The 23,697-nt window shown below is 35.2% G+C and overlaps 1 protein-coding gene across 3 annotated transcripts in view; it reads left to right on the top strand.

Moving 5' to 3' along the window:
- The window catches only part of LOC144970087 (solute carrier family 35 member E2A-like), a 35,771-nt gene extending 17,500 nt beyond the window's left edge, over positions 1-18,271 (top strand). For 2 of the 3 annotated variants that reach the window (XM_078909307.1, XM_078909306.1), the window contains 6 exons: positions 727-862; positions 1,910-2,158; positions 6,292-6,345; positions 7,057-7,260; positions 7,888-8,074; positions 9,432-18,271. In XM_078909307.1, the coding sequence (XP_078765433.1) occupies positions 727-862; positions 1,910-2,158; positions 6,292-6,345; positions 7,057-7,260; positions 7,888-8,074; positions 9,432-9,461 (860 nt within the window). In that variant the 3' untranslated portion in view covers positions 9,462-18,271. The remainder of the gene's footprint in view (positions 1-726; positions 863-1,909; positions 2,159-6,291; positions 6,346-7,056; positions 7,261-7,887; positions 8,075-9,431) is intronic. The other variant, XM_078909305.1, reaches the window with a different exon arrangement.
- Positions 18,272-23,697: the final 5,426 nt, after the last annotated feature.

Here is a 23,697-nt window from a genome sequence, read left to right on the forward strand (position 1 = left end):
CGAGATCGATCCCGGGTGCAGTCGAGATTTATTTCTGACCCCCCCTGTCCACCCAGCAGTGAATGGGTAACTGAATCTATTAGATTTGGTGGAAATACTTTGCAATAGACTAGCGTCATATCCAAAGGATACAAGCAATTGCTATTGTCCGTTTCACGCTATAGAAACTGGGATAAACTCCGGCTCCATGGGCCGAATGGCTCTGAAGGACTACTTTTTGTTTTTCTTATCGGAGAATACTGGACACCTTCAGCATAATTATCATTATTGAGAATGTCTGAATGAATATTATATACAGATACAGATGTAGTAAAGTCTTGCATTATGATGTCTTCCCAATGAATGTATATAAATGTGGAATTTGTAACATTATCTTCTTAACCCTCTCCTTACCACCCATAGGAAAATCGTCACATTTGTTTCGATGCAGCCAACAATTTTCTTAGTCTGATTTCATTTTGTTATAGTTATAGCCATAAAACACTTGACATTTATGTCGCAGAGCTCATTTCTCTGAACAAAATATAGAATATACTTGTTGCTGATCTGTTTGAAAAATCTATGAAGTTTTGGGGTTAAAATTCTGAAAATAGCTCGTAAGGAGAGTTAAGGCAATCTATGGTTGTCTTCTTCTCATTATGAAATTGTATTTTTTTAATTCAAAAGAGTTCTCTCACTTGAATTGGATTACATTGAACTTAAAGGTAAATTGTTTGTATTTGGCAGGTGCCATGCAGATGGTGATGACCACTATATTTGGTTTTATACAAATGTATCTTCCTCTTGGAATGTACACTCCCGTCAATAGAGAAGGAAAGCCTCCTAACTTTTGGAGGAACATGATTCTTGTTGGAACCATGAGGTTTGTATTTTGCTAAATATCTTAAAAGAATTTTTAAGTGAACACTTACATTTTGCCACATAATTGATGAGATAATGTAATGATAAATATAATAATAAATGAACATTTATATTGCGCAATATCCACTTATTGTGAACAAAGCACTTTACAAGGGGTCCCTATCAACAGCAACACTGCATATGTAGAACGAGACATAACGTCTGTTCAGCGAGCAGGTCAGGTACTCATTTTACACCTGAGTACGGTGAGAGAATGTATGTAAAGAGCCTATTCCAAAGACTCAACTATGCATTGCCCAGAGCGGGACTCGGACCTGGGACCTTCCGATCCGAAGATGAGTGTCATGCCACAAGACCACATAGCCGTATTCAGAGTGCAACCTCTGAATGACATCATATGGACTGGGGAAATCATGTCATCGTCCAGGGTTGTTGTCATTGCGAAGTTTCCGAGATGATGGAAAAAATAAGGCATAATTAGACTGCGTGACGAAACGCAGACCACTGATTAAAGTTTATTACCAAGAATTTCAAGACTTACAAGTTATGCTTTTAACTCTTCAACGACTTGTATTTTCATTTTGTTGATCGTTATTAGAGCTCGAACGCCATTTTCTCTCTCAGTAATCCGACATGAGTACTGATGGATTTTCATTACACATAAGGACTGGGTAAGGCATCACATTGGTTGGGTCGTAAAAAGAAAATAGAATTTCTTTATCCATAATCGATTTCAATTGACTTTTGTAATGCCACTAAACAAGGTTTTTACTAAGATGTATATCGAGGTTTATGTTACTATCAATATAAAGGAAAAATATCGGGACGAAGGCGTCATGGCGCTATTCAGAGGATGTTGCCATTCAGGTTGTCATTCTCGAGAGGTTGCATTGCATTTACAGGGAATTTTAAATTCTAAATAAAGCTTTAACGCGTAATCATTTCCTTTTTATTTATTTTTCTAAAATTACTTCCAATATCAAACTATTATTTCCATTAGTTGCTTTATGGATCAAGATTTTTATTGTGTGTATGATTTAATCCTCAGGTTTTCCACAGTTGTTTTGGGGCTGGTAGCGCTCAAGTTTGTCGCTGTCTCATTCACAGAGACTGTCAAGAGCTCTGCTCCACTCTTTACAGTATTTATATCAAGGGTGCTAATAGGAGAATATACTGGATTCTGTACCTTCCTCTCTCTCATTCCTATCATGATGGGCTTAGCCCTGTGTTCCACATACGAGCTGAGTTTTAATATTCAAGGTTTCGTTGCAGCGTTAGCAACCAACCTTACTGAATGGTATGTTTCATCATTTAAATAATCTTGTTTTTAAACAAAATATTTTTTTTAGTTATTTGAAATCTATTATTTTTTGTTTGAGTTTGTACTCAAAAGAGTAAAAAGATCTGTATCTAAATGTAGTAAGCGTTTTCGAGCCTTTCTTTTTAGAGAATTAGTAATAATTATCTTCCAGGATTTTGGGTAAAATCAATGTCATGTCTTGTGTCAATTTTTGACATCTGGGCTCAGTTGCATGACATTTTTATGACTCCCACATTTTATGACGTCTGGCTGTGACCAAATTTCAAAAGTGACACAAGGCCAGTGATGACCTTGACCTTGGATGAGTAGATGTTTGGTATGGGGATGGGCCAAAAAAATAAAAAGGAAAGAAAATCAATTCATAACTCACTCTGGCAGAGGAGCCTAACACACACACACACACACACACTCTCTCTCTCTCTTTCTCTCTCTCTCTCTCTCTCTCTCTCTCTCTCTCTCTCTCTCTCTCTCTCTCTCTCTCTCTCTCTCTCTCTCTCTCTCTCTCTCTCTCTCTCTCTCTCTCTCTCTCTCTCTCTCTCTCTGTATTTAATGCAGGGAAATAAGTCTTTCAATTAAAGATAACAAATTACATAACACGAGCTATACCCTTTGCTGCATATGGTGATAAGATCTTTCAGATGTTAATTAACCCAGATGATATTAATGATAAACATGCCTGCTTAGTTCTTGTTATTTGTGACTTTTATACTTGCACCAATTTGACTGTTATGGATTGCTCTGCCTCCTATGACTTGATGGGAAAAAAGATAATTCAAATAATTTCTTCAAATGAAGACCACGATTGTAAGCTTTTATGTTCATGCGCATTATTTTTTTGGGGTGGGTAAAGGAAATTAAGTTGTTTGGTCATTGCATATTAAATAATTTGTAAATTATTGTAGCTACATTCATTTTACCCCAAGATGAAAGATATTTTGTGGAACATGGTAAAATTTTGATAAATTTTATGATAACTAGTAGGGAACCCGCAATATTTGTGGGGAAATAAAGGCTATTAAGAACAGGCATTCGTCTTTTTTTATTATTATAAGACATACAGAATTGTGGAATTTTACATAGATCAAGACAAAGAATTTGAGCCATTAACGATTAGGTCAGCCAGATGGCTATGCCCAATATCCAATGATCAATCATTATTACCTAGCAGATTTTATATATAATCATTTGAATCAAGGGTTGATAGAATTACTTTTAATTTAACAAAGGTTTGCAAATTATTCTAATATCAATCTGTAAACCATAGATTTATAATTTTTACATTTGCCAGTAATTTTGTACTTGTTGGCAAAAATTTGACATTGGCTGTATGGAAAAATTTTGACTCCCAACCCTATTTTTTAAAGGAAAGATCATAGATCCTGTCCTATGAAAGGTGTGTAAGCAGAATTTGAAGGATTTTAGAGTGTTTTCATTACAAACACTATGGCAACAGAAAAAAAATGCATGTCATGTTCCTAATTTTGATGACAACACAGCAAAAATTCTATCAGTATTTATTGCACATGCTGTGGTAATCAAGTATTATGCCTCTGATTCATAATTGGGGTATTGCTTGTAATGATGATGATGATAGTAATAATAATGATGTAGAATTTGTATATTGTGCTTATTCCTTTATAGAATAGAGCTCAAGTAGAAATTACAATTAAATGATAGTATGAGAATCACAACAGTAATCTTACAATCAATTATAGGTTGAAGAAATTCTAAAAATTATCATCAAAGTTTTTGTTCATCTCCTTTTATAGAAAAGTTGAGCACTATTAATTCATGTTTGTTTGTTTTTACAATGCTATTTATACGAGGGCTCTTTCATAATTAACCGAAAAATGCCTGTAAAATCCGCGTTTTTTATGCTATCAACAAAATTCCTGCACGTGTTCATACCTTGACTCGTCCTTCATTTCTCCACGTAACAACCAAGTCTGTCGACACACTTCTGCCAACGCCGCACCATGGAATAGATACCCTCTCGGAAGAAATTTCCGTCAAGGTTTTGTAGCCATTTCCGCACATGGTCAACAAGCTCTTCATCGACATCAAAGCGCTTTCCTGCCAGCTCACGTTTCAGTGGCCCAAAGAGGTGATAATCAGATGGTGCGAGGTCTGGACTGTGTGGTGGGTGTGGCAAAATCTCCCATCCAAATTTCTCTAGCCAACCTTGCGTCACTCGTGCTGTGTGGGGTGTAGCGTTGTCGTGTTGCAAAATGACCCCGTTGGTCAACTGCCCTGGGCGCTTTCTGCGAATGGCCTCCCTAAGCTTGTCAAGAGTTTGGCAGTACCTTGCAGCATTGATTGTTTCTCCAGGTTGTAAGGTTTCGAACAGAATAACACCACGACTGTCCCAGAAAACAGTTCCCATTATTTTCTTTGCTGACCGCATGACTTTGAATTTCTTCGCGACAGGTGAGGATGGATGTTTCCATGTCATCGAATCTTGCTTTGTTTCTGGGGTGCAATGGTGCAACCAAGTCTCATCACCGGTGACTATGCTGTCAAGAAAAGTCACATCGTACCCTAGAAAGTCTCCGCCGGCGTTGGCAGTATGCCCGTGAACCCTGCGTGAGCTCTTGCTTCTTCTCAAAAGTCCCCTGCAGATGTCCAATCTTTGTTCTTTATGATTGTCTGTCAATTGCTTAGGAACCCATCTTGCGCTGACTTTTCTGTAGCCAAGTTCATCAAATACAATTCTATGGGCAGAAGTTTCCGAAATTTCAAGACTGCTTGCGATTTCATGAAGTTTCAACCTCCTGTCTTGACGAATAAGCGCATCAACTCGCTTCACATTGTCTTCTGACGTCGCAGTTATCGAACGCCCTCTCCCTTCCCTGTCTGTCAAGTCGGAATGGCCGGCTTCAAACAAATTACACCAGTGATAGATTTGTGTACGGCTTATAACATGAACCGATAGAACCGTTAAAATTAAAGGACCAATTCGTCCAGCGAGTTCCTCACTACAAATACCTTGGTGTAACGATTGATGACAGGCTCAAGTGGGATGAACACTTGAAAATAATTAGGCATAAGATGTGCAGACGTACATATTTTTTATCAAAACTCTCTCAGTTTAGAATAGATAAAACCCTCTGCACATTATTTTATAGAGCAGTCATCGAAAGTGTTTTGTCATTTTGTATAACAGCTTGGGGAGGCAATTGCTTAGCAGTGGAAAGGAACAAAATAAATTCAAATATTAAAAATCCATTAAACGCTATATAAATGATGTTGACGATGTAGATCTTTTATACGAGAAATTTTGTATAAATAAAATAACTAAAATATTAAATGACCAGTATCATCCACTAAGACCATCAATTATTATGTCAGAAAGAAGTGGTCGCCCTTTCTCTTATTTCAACGAAAACAGAGAGACACCGAAAATCTTTTCTGCCGTCCAGTATTAGGCTTTATAACAACAAGCAATAATCATTTTATATAATTATTTCTCATTTTTACTTTTAAAAAATATAAATATTAATTTATTAATTTATTTGTTTTGCAATCTTTTCAATTTTCAATTTATAGTGACAGTTTTAACTATTTTACAGTGTTTGAAATTATTCATATTATAAAGCGCAGCTCTGGTTATAGAGCTGCTCCTTTTTTATATATATACATCCTATTTCCATTGTATTTTTATCTTATGTGTAAATTATAACACGTCTGTACAAAAAATTTCCTTTTTGGGATGCAATAAAGTATTATTATTATTATTATTATTATTATTATGCTCACCATATACACTCTGAAGTTCTTTATGAATTTCGGTAGGATTCAGACTTTTGGCGTTCAAAAAACGTATGACAGCTCTGATTTCCTCCTTTGACCAAGTTTCAAGGTGGGCCGCCATCTTTAAAATCGTCTAGAAATTCATTGTGCAAAATTATGCACTTCATATTTTCTGGGAATATCCGTAAGAAAATAAGGAATATCATGTCGTTTACAGAATTAAAAAATCTTCACTGGTTGCTGAGCAATGGGCATTTTTCGGTTATTTCTGAAAGAGCCCTCGTACATATATTAATACTACATTACTTAAAGCATGTTTTGAATGACTGTATTTGTTTTTGTTTCTTCACCTCTTTAAGTATGCAGAATGTTTATTCCAAGTTATTGATAAGTGGTGACAAGTACAGATATACGTAAGTTTTATTTTGTACATGACATTTCAATCTGATTACCTCATAATCTTAGAAATTTCATCTTCGATTTTTTTAAAACTTGATTTTTGTAACATGCTCATGTGAAATATTCCAAATAATGTTGTCAGCAAACTTTAGTACTTTCAAAATCAAATTGCTGAATAAGTTTTAGAGAGAAAAAAAGTGATCACATGACAACTTTGTTTTGTACCTTACATTAGCTCCCTGTTAGAACTAGGATAACGTATAAAATTGGTATAATTTGTTATGGTTATCTTAATGAAACTTCTCCTGAGTTGTTGTGTCAACCATCTTTAGCACTATACAAATAAAATGTTTATTATTATTAAATCAGAACGTTTAATATCAGTAGTTAACTGTCTTAGTTTTTCTTTTATGCATGTGTGAATGAAGCCTGTTGCAGGCAACAATGAACTCTAAATCTATCTTATGCTTTGTGTGTTGTGTTTAACTCTCTCGTTCACCCTCATTGAAAATTGAACAAATTTGTTCACTTTTCCATGCATGTGAACTCGAGAGAGTTAATAATCTTTTTTCCTAAGCATTGGGATAACCAGTAATCATTACATACAAGCACTGTTCAACTTCTTAAACTAAACTGAAAATTTATTTTCAAATTATTCTGAATTTGCATAATTAACGTTTGGTTGGAACCAGCTTAAATTTATTTTTAACCATTTTCAATTTCAGACCGGCTGAGCTGCAGTTTTACACGAGCATCGCCAGTATAGTTGTTCAAATTCCTGCTTGTTTCTTCATGATGGACCTGGAAAAGGTCCATAACACCCTGGACATGACTCTCCTTTCTTCCCTGCTCATCAACGGGACCTTCTTCCATTTCCAGTCCATTACGGCTTATGTCCTGATGGACTACATTTCACCTGTTACACATAGGTATGCTTTTAGATATTTATTTCTTTTTTATTTAATGGTAATTATTCATAGATATCAGGTCTGCCAGATGATGTCCTGATGGACTACATTTCACCTGTTACACATAGATATGCTTTTAGATATTTAGTTATTTTTTTTATTAAATGGTAATTATTCATAGATATCAGGTCTGCCAGATGATGTCCTGATGGACTACATTTCACCTGTTACACATAGGTATGCTTTTAGATATTTAGTTCTTTTTTGTTAATGGTAATTATTCATAGAATCAGATCTGCCAGATGATGTCGTGGACATTTCACTACATAGTATGCTTAGATTTTGTTCTTTTGTAATGGTATTACATAGAATCAGATCTCAATGATCGGAACCGCAAATGTGGTAGAAGCAGCACTGCCGGTACAATTTGAGTAAGGATGGGTAGTTCAACAATTTCTCATGGGATCATTTTCAAGTCAATCTCTCAATAATTTCTACTGTCCAGAATTATAAACAAAACAGAACCTGTGATTCAGCTACATTAGGGAAGAGTTAAGGTTTTAAAATAAATATATTTTTTTCTTTTCTTACTTGTCCATGTATGATGATTTAACAATTTCTCTTGTCGTTCTCATTGATCTCCCACAGTGTCGCCAATACGGTTAAGAGGGCGTTTTTGATATGGTTATCCGTCCTTCTTTTCGGCAACCCTGTAACGTTCCTAAGCGGCCTTGGGACGATGACGGTGACTGTTGGAGTTTTAGCGTACACCAAAGCCAAAGAACACGATCATCGAGGGCATCAGCGGCAGTTAGAAATTGCCAGAGAGAAAATTGTGAGAGAACTTTAGTCGTGGGTTTGCTTTATTATTTAATTTAGGTGTTACAATACTGTAATGGAAGCCTCATCAAGCCAACACTCTTATAAGTCAACTTCTCGTTAAAATCAACACTTTTTGTTGGTCCCAGATTTTCTGTTCTTCATCTAAGTGTGTTCCATTGATATTGGATCATGTCAACCTTGTTTATAGTCAACCAATCTTTCTCATCCGGTAGCGTTGGCTTTATCAGGGTTCCATTGCATATATTTTTTTTTTTTTTTAATAAAAAAAAGAACTGAATTTTTTTATTTATTAATTAATTTTTTTTTTGTGAGGAAAGATGTGATATGAATCATGAATCATAACATTTCATTGTGAAATTGTTGGTGTAGTGCAGTGCATGTTGTAGCAATCGGTCGCCAGCGAGGGATTCCAAGGACGTGACGTGGATGCTTGCTGTTGAAGATACGAGAGAAAAATTGTCCTACAGAACTGAGCTCCCCCAGGAATGAGTGGGTAGCACTGAACAGAGCAAGGGCAAAACTCGGGGAAAACAGTTGGAAGTATATTTAAAAAAGTGGGGGTTGGCTAGCTTGTGTACATGTGGATGCCAAGAGAAGACGATGGATCACATCCTTAGAGAATATCAGGACCGACCCTGCTGCACTGACTATGACTTAAAGAGTCGTCTCCCCAGATGCTGTGGAGTAGGTTCGGTGTTGGAACGACAAGCTATGATGATGATGATTGTGAAATTGAAGAATATGCACTATCGAATGCTTGAGAATGTAATGGTCTTTTTAAATCTTACTGTGATTTTCAAGGATGGCAAACATTGGGTCCTTGACCTTGGATATTACTTACCTCAGTTTTGCTCCATGCGTAATGGAGTGGATTTGCAGCGCAACTGATGTTTATCAATTTCAAGTTATCATCTTTAAGATAATTTTGATTGGATTCAATTTTTGTTGTTGTTGTTGTTGTTGTTTTTTGTTAATGTGGGGTGGAGAGGTCTTTCAAGTGTCAACTTGGTTTCCTCAAAATATTCTCCATTTGCATTGATATGTTTTGTAGCTCTCACGTTTAATTTAAAAAGAAAAACAACATTAATCAAAACACGCTGAGAGCAATATGGAGTTTAGAAATACACATTTGTTTTAACAAATTTGCCATGTAAAAGTATATAATGTGCTCTAGAATTCTTGAATTTTTAAAAAGATTATTTAATGTGTGTTCATTTTTTAAAAGATTAGAAATTGATTTATTCATATTTTGTTAAGACGAGAAATCATTGTTACATCTGTTATTTAATTTATTCATTTTGTTGATTGATTTTTTAAAAAATCGTGTCATGTTTTATAACTTGATTTAGATCAGCGATGTCAAACTTAAATCGTCTTGAGGGCCAGTCATGAACATGGCATGGTTGCTGTCTTGCACACCACCAGAAAATCTTGATAAAAAGCGTCACATTGGTAAATTTGAAACCATCCCGATACCCAACCCTAGCCACATTGCTATGCCACATTCCTCTTGTTGATATGGAAATAAGTTTATATCGTAATTAATGAAACGGCTCCAGTTAGTATCTTTGAATAATGACTTTGATTAATTTTCATTTATGTAAAACATTTTGAATTGACAGCTCAAACAAGTGAGAATATCAGTCCTGGATTTTGTGTGGATAAAGTCGTTTTTTTTTTTCTTGAAATTCAGATATTTTGTAAATATTAAATAAACAAATTTCAGATTTGTTGACTTTTGCTTGTAAGGATATACCCAGCTTTTTATTTTTTTTCAACTAATGGATGCCGCTTGAATACTATTTGCTATCAAAGCAACCATCTTTTGACTCTAAACTATTGATTGATGACCTAAAGTTTTCGTGTAGTCATTACTGTTTATAGCTTCAATGGATTAAAACATTTTTTTTTGGGTAGCTCTGTTATTTTTAATTTCAGATTTGTTTTCAGAGTCGGAATAGTTTTGTGATATAAACGGAGATTATTACTTTTTTTTTTTAATTTTCCCATTTGTAGGTTTTTCTATTGTTTTTTTTTTTCCCCCGTTCATTGCAAGAATTTGAGGTAGATATTCTGAGCGATGAATACAACAGATGATCTCATAATTACTGATCTTCATAGATTGTATGTTGAACAAATTGCCTAAGGATGTTATTTGACACTTTTAGGATATTATAAGTCGACTCACTATTCTGAATGACACTTTTTGTTTAAGAAGTAAAATCATGTCATAAGCATTGAATTTCTTTTTTTGTGGGATGGTCTTGGCTATAAAATTTTTTTGTACCAGGAATGTTGATAAGATTATTCCCTTACTATTTTCTTTCTCAGATTATTTGTTTAATTCATAATTAGATGTAAATTTTAATTTTTATGTTTTGTTTATGATTTATGAATGATTTTAGTCTAGTATTTGTTACGCTGTCAATCAAAATGACCTCTTTCGTACCGCTTTCTTGTGTCTGCTGTCAGTTGAAAAGGCGTTTCAAGTTGTTTGCTCCTGTTTACACTTTGTGATTTGCTAGCTAGGTTAAGTGAGTGGATTGTTTCACTAAAGCTTTAATTGCCGTGTCAAACATTTGCTGCTGCTTAACAAAATGAATGGTTTTATCGAAAATGCATATTTTTAAATCCAATTTTTAATAAATGTTCACAGAGAGCATTTATTAATATAATTAATTCCTTTTGAAAATTTTTTTGTAGTTCACATAGGTCTATTCAAAACCAACATGATGACCAGAATTTTTCCTCATAGAAAAAAAAATTGAGCTTTGTCTTAATTCTAAAGTTTCCAGAGTAATTTCCAATGCTATGGAGAATCCTGCCAGCTTTTTAATTGTGGTTTGACCATTACCGAGCATTAAACAATGAGAATATTTCCTGTCATTTACCCCGTTTCGTCCCCTTGACTATTTATTTCCAGTCAACGGAAACGCCTGAGCTACCCTTAGTACCGACATAAAGGTCAGTCCAACAGTGAGTGAGTATTTCTCACAATATTTTGACACATTAATTAAGGAATTTTATCATGACATCATGTATTTTTTTTCGATCATCTGTGTTAAAATTGTGAATGATGCTCAGGATATTTGGGTGATAGGCAAGTACTTAAGGTCGCTATGGAAAAAAAAAAAATCTTGACTTCACCTAAGAATGATCTCGTTCCCTTTGCATGTGAAGCGTGTGCTCTAGCAACACGTAGGAAATCCTACAAACTTTTGCTTTGATCTAGACTTTAGATTTATTGTATATATAAGGGTTTAGATGATAAGGGTTTTAGATGATGTCATGTGGCAATATATTCTCTTTTTTTTTTTCAGATTATTAAACATGTTGTGCCTTTCTTTTCAATTCCTCGCTTATTTTGTGTGAGCACCCTTACTGCTTTGAATATGACTGTGTAACATTAGTTCTAATTACATCAGGGGTTTATGAGCAACTATTCTTTTCCATTAAACATGACAGTAAATGATCTTATGTCTGTGATGGATTTATAGATAATTGTCATTTTATATTTCAATCAACCAACTTCAGTGGACAGGGATTCAGTGAGGTCGGTTTGATTAATGGTCTGTTGTTTTGTTGGTTTTATTTACCATTTTTCCTCTTTTTTTTTTCTCTTTCATTATGTTGCAATCAAATTTTATGAATTATTGGAGAAAGCCTAAAAGTAGATAAACTTGAAGCTTATTCCCACAAACAATAAATGACTGGAATGTCCTGTTACCAGACATAACGGATGTTAAATGATTGGAAACTTTCAAAACAGTTTAAAATGCATTTGTTAGTCAAAGTAATCTGTGACTGTTCTCTGTTTTGATTGGACTGTAACTGAATATTTGCAGTGACGGGCCGGTGGGGGCCTTGTGAAAATACAAACCATTGAAGATTGAAGATTGAAACTTGTTATATTCAAAGTATCTGTAAATTTGAAGTGCCATTATTAATATTACTGATTTTGTTTTTTTGTTTTTTGTTTTGTTTTTGTATATGATTATTATTTTCCTTGCTATAAAAGTTTCTGAGGACTCCTTTAGACTGACTTCGTTGGACCTGAGGTTCAATGTTTTTAGTACATATTGTATTGATGCAGCAGGAATAGTCTTCAAGATGGTGCCAATATTGAAGCACATCGGCAAAACAATGTTTCTGGGTAGCGAAAAGAGATGTAGAAGTCAAGATAGGTTTGAAAGTAAAAATTACAAGATTTGAACTGCTTAAAGAGGAATCACAAGTGATATAGTCAGCAATGTACTGTTTGTAACTTTATTATGTAATATTGTAATCTTCTCAGTTGACATGATATTTTTTGTATGAACAATTCAGGACTAGGTCATCTAACAATGTCTCTCAGTTTTCATGAAATGTCCTGTTCAAGTAGATTTTAAAAGAATTTATATATAAGATTTAGATGCCTGTTTGTCATTTTATCAATGTTTCATGTTATTTGTCCAATTTTGTTAACTGAAATCTGATCCTCATAAGACTTAGGTGGCCAAATTGAATTCGCCTTGTAATATTTTTCATTTGTTGTTATCTGTAGTATGTTGTTTTTGATTCGTCGTTTCAATCGTTTTATTTTATTTTAGTCTTTTCAAATGATATCTGGTGTGTGAGTTGTTATCTAATTTTACCCTTCCTCATTTATTGTGATCAGTGATGTGATTGGGAGCAAAAATGATAAAATATTAGGAGCAAAATTTGAAACTATCGGTCAAAATGATTTAGATGAACAGGCCTGCCTACCATTACAAAAAATTCGTACAATTACGAAATTTTGGCTTTAATTTTAGAATTCCATTAGCATCTCTTGGTCATTAGAACTGATTGAAAATGACGGTTGATGTCAGGCCACATAATTTGATGGATTTTGAAGTATTAATTCATCCTTGTGAGGTTTGATTTTTTTCGGTTAGCTATAGAAACGACAATATTTTTCTCCTATAGATAGTATGCGCTTGGCTAAGAAGTTCATAACATTGCCATCCGGAAGTATAACGGACCATACGTAAAACGATGTGTAATCATGAACTTTTATAGTCTGGGTACTACCGTTTAGTGAACATTACTCATAAACGCGGATGGCAAAAAAACAATAACAAAGACCAGACTGATGTCAACTTCATTCTATCTATAAAATTACGAATTGTAAAGTTTTCAGGTAGACAGGTCTGGATGAATCCGATGATATTCCAATGCTTTTCCTCAAGCCTTTTGCCATGATTTCAAAGTGAATACCAAACTGCTAGATGCTGTGAATTGTAAAAATAAATGTAACAGTTTCAAAAAAAAAGGAAAAATAATCTCAAATTGAACTTAATACAGAATGTTTTGGGCCAAAACCTGTCTTCAGCCAATATCAGAAACAATGAAAACGATAATTCTTCTCATTTCGGGTTATTATATGAAGTTATTTTTCCTTTGATTGTTTTTGATGTTGACCGAATTAAGACTTTGAGTTTTGTGTCAAGTATTTTGTTCTTTTTTTTTTTTTAATGAAGCTGTTGTTATGTTAATTTTTGTTCACTAGTTCTTGCCATGATTTCCCCAAAGCACTACATTCCAGGAATGGTCGTACTGTTATGTAATATTATGTATGTTTTCCTGACAACTTTGGTAGTTGTTTTGGTAAACCAAGTGAAAGATGATAAATTATGTTAAAACTTCAAAGTGGATCAAGTAATCCCAAGAAAACAGCACTGTCATCTGCATTTTTTGCGGCCGCAAATATCAGGGCGATCCGCAAATTTTGGCAAATTTCCCAAAATTGGCAAATCGTGGCAAATTTTGGGGAAAAATAGAAGTGAAAACAAAATAACGAAAAAAAAAGTGCGAAACTTGAGAGATGTTGCAGCTTTGCCTGGGCCCAAACCAAGGGAAGCTACTCTCTATGGATAATGATCCTTTCAAATCTTTGTAACAATGCTATTCACAGTCATTTCATTTCTCAAGTCAAATAAATCGAGTCACTTACACTTCCAACTTCAGTCATGGATCGTTTCGTCAATAAATCTTCAAATAAGGACCCAAAGTGCGGCAAATTGTCACTCTTTCGTTAGTATTTTACAAATTTTTGGGCAAATTTTTGGTCTTTTTGGTAAATTTCTTGGCAAATTTTTGGGGTTTTTTTGGGGCAAATTTTAGGTCCCAATTTGGCAAAAAATGCAGATGACAGACAGCCATCTTGATCACTTCTCTATGACTTCCCCTTCCGCTTTGCTTTTTGTCTTTTATTATTTTTTTTTAATTTTGGAATGAAATTACGTACTTTGTTTATTCGAAATTACTTGCTTCTGTGAGGATTTTTAACCGAGAGTGAAATTGTTAAAATTTCTAGCTCTGGTTAAAAAATTTGAAAATAAAAGATTTGTTTTGAAAGATGACTTTTTTTTCCTCTCGTTGACGTGTGCATATATGCAGGTCTGACATCCAAATGCAATTATCAGGCCTAGTTTAACATTGCTGTAATGGACAATAATATTTTGCATCATTTTTTTTTTTTTTTTGAGATTCCATTACAACAATGAGCCCATGATAAATTGGGTTATCAGACCTGCAAATAGGTGCATGTTGCCTCATGACAATCATCTTTCCATTATAATTGTTATAATTTCATGTTATGGACAATTTTTGTATTTGAGTGTATTCTGTCTACAGCTGTGTTTTTTTTGTTTTGTTTCAATTTTTAAAGGAAGATGACATTTTTTTTCTCCATGTAAATCATCTCTCCAATGTAGTCGTTAAAATTTTATGTTATGGATAGCTTTTTATTTGATTGTATTCTATAGCTGTTTTTTTTTTTTTTGTTTCATTTTTTTAAAGGAAGATGACATTTTTTTCTCCATGTAAATCATCTCTCCAATGTAGTTGTTATGATTTTATGTTATGGATAGCTTTTGTATTCGAGTGTATCGCTCTAGGTTGGAATCTTGTGTCTGGGTGGGATAAGTCACTAGTTACAGTCTGAACACATAAATGTGACCCATTATCTCAAAACGGTATTAGGTGTGGGTGGTTGAGGTGCTAACAATTGATTAGTGGAGATAAATGATGAAACTGTTTCCTGCTTGAAGCTCGAAGAAATAAATAACTATAGGAAATTGAATGGAAACTTTGATTTAATTAATGAGTATAGATTATGTGGACGTTTCGGGTTTCCTCCTTTATCAACAAAACGCGGTGAATGGAATGAGAGATGTGAGGATGGCGTTTTGGAGTGTGAAATATACCCTGCGACAACCTTAAAAACACCATTCTCCTCCCATCTCTCATTCGTCTTTAGTGTTTCATTCATTTTGTTTTGTTGGTAACCTGGAAACCCAAAATATCAACATTATCCGTCTCTGTTTTTATTAAACGGAAGCTTCCATTCAATTTCATTATCACTGGTCGGATCAAACTTCTGAAGTCCCGATTTTCACGATGTCATCAGAGGTCTGATCCACCCTAATTTATATAAAACACGGTGCGCAAAGCTCGTATGTAGACTTCAGAGTTTTGATCAGCCGTTCGTGAAATTCGAAATCGAGACTTGAGAGGTTTGATCCACCGACTATCATTATGTTATTTAGAAAAAAATATCTAATTTGTGTTTATTCCATAGAGTGCAAAAACATTAAAATTTCAAATTTCTGTTCGTTGTAACCTTGATATCTCTCTTACAAGGATGCCCTTTCTCCGGCTAAAGTCGGAAAAACCGGTGATTTGAAATCTTCCGGCTAGCCCTGGTATTTGTGAGTTGATTTTTAAAAAAGATATGGAAATATTGGTTGTTTTAAGGCAATCGATAGAGGGCAGCTAGATGGGTAGGCAACCTTTTCTTTGATTTACGTGTGATATATCATTCGATGAATATAAGATTTGCATGAATTATTTTCATATACTATTGTCTTTACAACTTTCTGGCTAATATCAGGTTGACCCCAAACATAATACTGTTTTGTGATGATGTGTCACAAATGGCCTTGTTTTTAAGAAAATCTTCTGTTTCCTGTTTTGTCACTTTTTCTTTCGTGTTTGTAAGTGCAGACAATCTCTAGTCTTTAATTTAGCTTTTTTTTTTACTGCGTCATCATCTTCTCATCTTGTATTGACATTCCTTCCAAAGTTTAAAAAAAAAAAACCCTTTATTTCAAGGATTCACATGCAAAGGGACCAAAATCGATCCCAAGAGCAGTCGAGAATTTTTTTCTGACCTACCTGTCCACCCAGCAGTTAATGGGTAGCTGGTTCCGTTTGGTCTGGTGCACAGTACTTTGTGATAGACTAGTGTCCAATTGGGATGGAAAGCAATTGTCATTGTCCATTTCACGCTATAGAAACTGGGATAAGCTCCGGCTCCTTGGGCCTAATGGCTCTGAAGGACTTTTTTAAAAAAATAATTTTTAAATTTATTTTAAAGTAGTAAATTTTTCTATGTCACATTAAAAGTATTATGGCAATGTTAAACTTTAATGATATTGAAGGATTTAATGGATAAACAGCCATTGATCGGGGATTCTCTTGAAGTTGGGGAACACCTGCTCACAGGGCTATAAGGCGGCTGAGTAGGGGATGGGTATGCCAGTCTTTCCATGTGGGGTTGGAAATATTTTAAGAATGTTGCACATTAATGATATCGGTGGATTTAACGGAAAATACAGACATTGAGTGGGGATTCCCTTGAAGTTGGGAAAACATATATCTGCTCTTTGGGCTAGAAGGTGGCAGAGTAGGGGAGGTGTGCTGTTTTATATTGGTCCATTCTATTTTTGCTATCCTTCTTAAACAGTATTCTGCTTTTTTTTACTGTATTAATTTTGATTTTGAAGTATTTTGAATGCCTGTGTTGATGAATGTTTGTTAGATCACCTGATGAATATTGAGTAAATAGGTGTGGAATTCGATCTCATATAATTTGTTCTTAATCTTGTTGAAGAGGACATTTTGATTGATATAATATTATAATTATCTTTGATTGATGATCGATGTACCAAGGAGTTATCTCTCTAGACAGAGACGAAATTGACTTCACTCAGCTCTTTGTTATTGTTTATAGACAGCCAAAGTAGCAATTAATTATCACTAAATTATATCAATCAGATCATAAACGTTCAAAGCTACACAATGTTTGTGTGATGGTATGTTATATCAGGCAGACGGGTGTGGTGTACATCTAGAATGTTTTTAGTATCCATTTTTTCCTTTTTACTGGTGCTGATAGCGGGCAGGGAGATACATGCTGTGTCTTCTATCACCCTGTATCTGTTTTCCAATTGCTTTCTGTCTTTGTCTTGGAATGAGGTTACTTGGTTTTGTCCTGACCCTGGCCAGAGTCCTTGACTGAGAGGGAAACAGTCAAATGTATAGTTATATTTTTGGGAGATGATATTTTTTTCCTTGTAAATCATCTCTCTGAAATGTATTGTATTATGTTTAGTTTACATATTATATAATATGATTTGTAAACATTTGAGTGTGTTTCTCTTAGTTGGGACCTGTGCTTGTGTTTGGATGAGACTTTTAGGCGATCTCAGACTAAGTACTTTGACGGTGTGCTCTTGGAATCTACATCTGTTTCCTATTTGAACAAATTCCCCTTTGTCTTACCTTTTCTTGGGTGCTTTAATTGAATTCTAGAACTTTTTACTATCCCATTTCTTCCTTTTTACTGGCGCTGATATGACATTAATGTGTTGCAAGCGCCGTAAAACCCTCAAAAACAAACAAAAACAAGGCTACACAATGTTTGTGTGATGGTATGTTATATCCGGCAGACGGGTGTGGTGTACATCTAGAATGTTTTTAGTATCCATTTTTTTCCCTTTTTACTGGCGCTGATATGACCTAAATGTGTCGCAAGCTCCATAAAAACCCTTAAAAACAAAAAGCAAACAAACCTTGGATATTAAGATTTAAGATTCATAAACTTCCACATTTGGAGTTTTGAACGAGTTCCCATTGCTACAGGCAACCTTGATGAGCACGTATTGGGAATGAGCTTCGAAATTTCAAACGCTGGGTGGGGATCCTGACCTCCCATAGCGGGCAGGGAGGTACTTACTGTATCTTCTATCTCCTTATATCTGTTTTCCAACATGCTTTCTGTCTTGTCTCGGAATGAGATTACTTGGTTTTGTCCTGGCACTGGCCGGAATCCTAGCTGTGAGGGAAACAGTCAAATGCATAGTTATTGTTTTGGGAGATGATATTTTTTCTCCTTGTAAATCATCTCTCTGTTATGTATTATTTTTATTTTGAATGTATAATATAAGCATTTGAGTGTGTTCCTCTTTGTTGGATTGTGTGCTTGTGTCCGGATGAGACTTATAGGTGATCTCAAACTAAGTACATTGGTGGTATGCTCTTGGAATCTACATCTGATCCCTATTTGTTCCCAGTTCCCCTATGTCTTACTTTTTCTTGTGTGCTTTATTTGTAATTCTAGAAAATTTTACTATCCATTTTCTTCCTTTTTACTGGCGCTGATATGACCTTCATGTGTTGCAAGCACCGTAAAACCGTTAAAAACAAAAACAAAACAAATTTCAAACGCAGAGGTTCAAGATTCCAGTACCCTCTGGGACTGGATTCACTCACCAAACGTCCTCGCCTTGGACACCACTAGTGAATATTTTAAATCGACTCTATCATCTCTTAGGCAGTGGAATTAAAGCTTGTTGTTTTTCGGAGAATACTGGACACCTTCAGAATAATGCTCATCTTTGAGATCGACTGTAGTAACTTATACAGATACAGACAGGAGAATAGTTATCATTATGCCCCTCCATTGACCTCCAACATGTCATGTATCATTAATATTTATCCTTATTTTCACCAATGGGTGACATCAAGATATTTTACCTTAAGAACTATTGATGTGATAAAGATTCTATTACAAGTCAAAATCTATTGTTAGTCAAACCGGATGCGAAGGAGAGAAAAATATTTCTGGAACTCCTACATTTTTTAAAAGAAAGGATAATAGGAACAAACTGTGATTTTTTTGGGTTTTTTTTTTTTTGTTTTTCATAAGGGAGCTCAGTAGGAAATTGAATTGCTTTCCTTTCCCCCTCCCCTATTCCATTATTTAACACATGTGATATGTAGTGTTGCCAGCTGTGCCAGATTACTGGCCAAGTTGGTGGTCAATTTGATACAGAATTATCCATGGGTAAGAAATTCCTATTTATCCCCTCAGATTCCTATTTTCTGTCATTCTGATTCCACTTTTGGAATGTGGAGAGTTGGCAGGTATGTTTTTTTTATAGAGCTTCTGAAAAATTTAGCTTTCATAAATGGATAAAAATACTGAACCATATAGGCACTAAAAGTATAGCAGAAATAGTTGTTTAAAGTGTCGGAAAAGTGTGGAGCAAGTTGATCACAATTTTTCTACTTTTTGAGAAGCTATTTCCGCTATTATTTTATTGGTGTTGGGCTGTCAATTTCTGGGTTATTTTTTTAATCATTTCATTTAAACCGGAAAAAAATAATGAACACGAGATATTGCAATAATTCATGGACATAACTTAGTATTTGTCTTTTTGTGTTGATTTTTAAACACGACATTCTGGCACATCATCATTTGCATTGTGATGTGTTAGTATGTGTAATGATTCAGGTGTGTTGGATAGTGTGTGTGTAATGATGAAGGCGTGTTGGATAGTGTGTGTGCAATGATTCAGGTGTGTTGGATAGTGTGTGTGTGTGTGTAATGATGAAGGCGTGTTGGATAGTGTGTGTGTGTGTGTAATGATTCAGGTGTGTTGGATAGTGTGTGTGTAATGATTCAGGTGTGTTGGATAGTGTGTGTGTAATGATGAAGGCGTGTTGGATAGTGTGTGTGTAATGATGAAGGCGTGTTGGATAGTGTGTGTGTGTGTGTAATGATTCAGGTGTGTTGGATAGTGTGTGTGCAATGATGAAGGCGTGTTGGATAGTGTGTGTGTAATGATGCAGGCGTGTTGGATAGTGTGTGTGCAATGATGCAGGTGTGTTGGATGTTTAGAGAGTAAATGCCTTCATTTGTCTCACAGAACCAAATTATAACCTGATGTGCCAACAACGATGAAAACAATGTGTTGATAAATGTACAATGACTATGACCGTCAATATTTTAATATTTATGTATGGGTGGGGTTCCTGACCTCCCATAGTGGGCAGGGAGGTACATACTGTGTCTTCTATACCCCTATGTCTGTTTTCCAATTTGCTTTCTGTCTTTGTCTTGGAATGAGATTACTTGGTTTTGTCTTGGCCCTGGCCTGAGTCCTAGCTGGGAGGGAAACAGTCAAATGCATAGTTATTGTTTTGGGAGATGATAATTTTTCCTTGTAAATCATCTCTCTGTTATGTATTATGTTTGTTATTTTTAATGTATAATGTAGGCATTTGAGTGTATTCCTCTTTGTTGGCTTTTGTGCTTGTGTCCGGATGAGACTTATAGGTGATCTCAAACTAAGTACATTGATCGTTTGCTCTTGGAATCTGCATCTGATCCCTATTTGTTCCCTGTTCCCCTTTGTCTTCCTTTCTCTTGGGTGCTTTAATTGTAATTCTAAAACTTTTTACTATCCCATTTTCTGGGTGGGGATCCTGACCTCCCATAGCGGGCAGGGAGGTACATACTGTGTCTTCTATCCCCTTATATCTGTTTTCCAACATGCTTTCTGTCTTTGTCTTGGAATGAGATTACTTGGTTTTGTCCTGGCTCTGGCCCGAGTCCTAGCTGGGAGGGAAACAGTCAAATGCATAGTTATTGTTTTGGGAGATGATATTTTTTTCCTTGTAAATTCTCTGTTATGTATTATTATTTTTATTTTGAATGTATAATGTAAGCATTTGAGTGTATTCCTCTTTGTTGGATTTTGTGCTTGTGTCTGGATGAGACTTGTAGGTGATTTCAAACTAAGTACATTGGTGGTATGCTCTTGGAATCTACATCTGATCCCTATTTGTTCTCAGTTCCCCTTTGTCTTACTTTTTCTTGGGTGCTTTGATTGTAATTCTAGAACTTTTTACTAACCCATTTTCTTCCTTTTTACTGGCGCTGATATAACCTAAATGTGTTGCAAGCGCCGTAAAACCCTTAAAAACAAAACAAACAAAACATAATATTTATGTACTAATTCATGTCATGTGACATAATAAATATTTATTCCCAATTACTGTCATCCAAATAATATTAGCATTTTAATTGAATATGATAAATCACCATGTTTAAACTTACACCTTGTATTATTAATCGTTGTAATCTTATGCATTTATGCTCGGCCCGTTTGAGACTTGAATGGTGGGCCTTGTGGACTAGAATGGTGGACCACGTGGACTTGAATGGTGGGCCTTGTGGACTAGTGGATTCTTCATCGATCCTCAGTCTCGCCATCTCTTTGATCACTCTAAATCATTTGTTTGTTTTTTTTGGTTTTATTTTCCTTCATGGATTTGTGTGTCTGGAATGGGAGCATTTGGGTTTAAGCTGGGCCCTGTTTGTTGACTTTCACCGAAAGGGAAACAGTTGGGAGGGTTCATCTTTTTGTTAATAACAAGATGATTGATTCCCCCCCCCCCCCCCCCCCATTGTGAATCATCTCTCCCTTCCTGGGGTCTTCAGACTGCCCATGGTGATATAGGCAGAGAGCTACATATAAGTATGTCATGCTGAATATTTCTTGTGTAAAACTTGCAAGAATACACCATAGGCGGACTGCAAGTAAAGGAAGAAGAGCTCACTTTTGCTGAATCTTCTATCCCGGTATATCTTTTTTTTCTTATTCTTGTTTTGGGTGGGGTTCCTACCTGCCATAGGAGGTACTTACTGTGTCTTCTATCCCCCTATGTCTGTTTTCCAACATGCTTTCTGTCTTTGTCTTGGAATGAGATTACTTGGTTTTGTCCTGGCCCTGGCCGGATACCTTGGCTGGGAGGGAAACAGTCAAATGTATAGTTAGTTTTGGGAGATGATATTTTTTTCCTTGTAAATCATCTCTCTGTTATGCACTCTATTATGTTGTTTTTTTAATGTATTATATATGATTTGTAAACATTTGAGTGTATTCCTCTTAGTGTGGTCCTGTGCTTGTGTCTGGATGAGACTTTTAGGTGATCTCAATTTAAGTACACTGATAGTGTGCTCTTGGAATCTACATCTGTTCCCTATTTTAACCAATTCCACTTTGTCTGCCTTATTCTTGGATGCTTTAATTGTAATTCTAGAACTTTTTACTATCCCATTTTTTCCCTTTTTACTGGCGCTGATATGACCTTAATGTGTTGCAAGCGCCGTAAAACCCTCAAAGACAACAAACATTATTCTTGTTGCTCTCTCTGTTTTTGTTTTGTATTGAGACTTCTCTCTCATTTCCTGGTCCTGGTGGTGATCCTTAGCTAAGAGTGAAGTAGTCAAATTAATAGCATTATTTATTTGGAGAGATGATGTTTAATTTTTTCCCATTGTAAATCATCTCTCTTTTCTATTATTATGTTTTCAGTTTTTAATGTTTTGTATGTCCTTCGTAAGCATTTGAGTGTATGAAGAGAGAGATCAAGTAAGTAAATGTGACTCATATATAAGAAAGCAACAGCTGAAACGTTTGTTTTGTATTGTTCCCTTATATTTGAATCACATTTACTCACTTTATCTTTCTCTCCATTTTATTGGCTCATTTGAGTGTATCCTTCATAGCGAGATCCTTTGCATGTGCCTTGATAGGACTTTGACTTTTGCCTGGATGGGGTTCCTGACCTCCCATAGTGTCAGGGAGGCACTTCCTGTGTCTTCTGTCCCCTTATAAATATCTGTTTTCCAACACGCTTTCTGTCTTTTGTCTTGGGATGAGATTACTTGGTTTGTCCTGGCCCTGGCTGGGAGGGAAGCGGTTGACTGTATAGTTATAGGTTTGGGAGATGATATTTTTTTCCCTTGCAAATCATCTCTCTTGTTATGTAATGTAATTTTTGTTATTTTTAACATATTATTTATAAACATTTGAATGTATTCCTCTTAATGGGTTCTTGTGCTGTTCCCTATTTGTACCACCCCCCTTCGTCTTACTTTTTCCTCAAGTCCTTATAATTGCACTTTTAGCATGTTTTTAGTATCAAATTTTCTTCCTTTTTACTGGCGTTGATATGACCTAAATATGTTGCAAGCGCCATAAAACCCTTAAAAACAAAACAAAAAAACAAACAACTAACATTATCTGAACCACCAGTCCCCTTTGTCTTACTTTTTCTTTTGTTTTTCTTTGGACCTACAACTAACTTTCTCATTTAATTCTCCTTGTTATCAGCGCTGAAATGACCAATAAGCTTGACGAAGGGTAAAACACAAGTTGTCCACAGCATCTTGTCTTCATTAATTCGATAGAAATTACCATCCATTTTGATTTTGACCATTGATATTTATAATTTTCATTATAGAGTCATTTTTCAGCCTCTGAATGACCCCCGGCGTCGTCGTACCAGTTTGAGACGAGAGATATGTTTGAGCTTTTTGTGTGATATTCCTAACATTCTACAAGTATTACTCAATTACAGTGGAATCTGCATAACGTCAACACTTTTAAAGTCAACTGTCTGCTTAATGTCAACACCTTTATTTTGTGTGGTATTCCTAACATTCTAGTATAACTC

Source organism: Berghia stephanieae, chromosome 4 (genome assembly GCF_034508935.2).
Source record: "Berghia stephanieae isolate SIO BIC M18660-M18661 chromosome 4, UCSD_Bste_1.3, whole genome shotgun sequence".
Classification (NCBI taxonomy): Eukaryota; Metazoa; Mollusca; class Gastropoda; order Nudibranchia; family Aeolidiidae; genus Berghia; species Berghia stephanieae.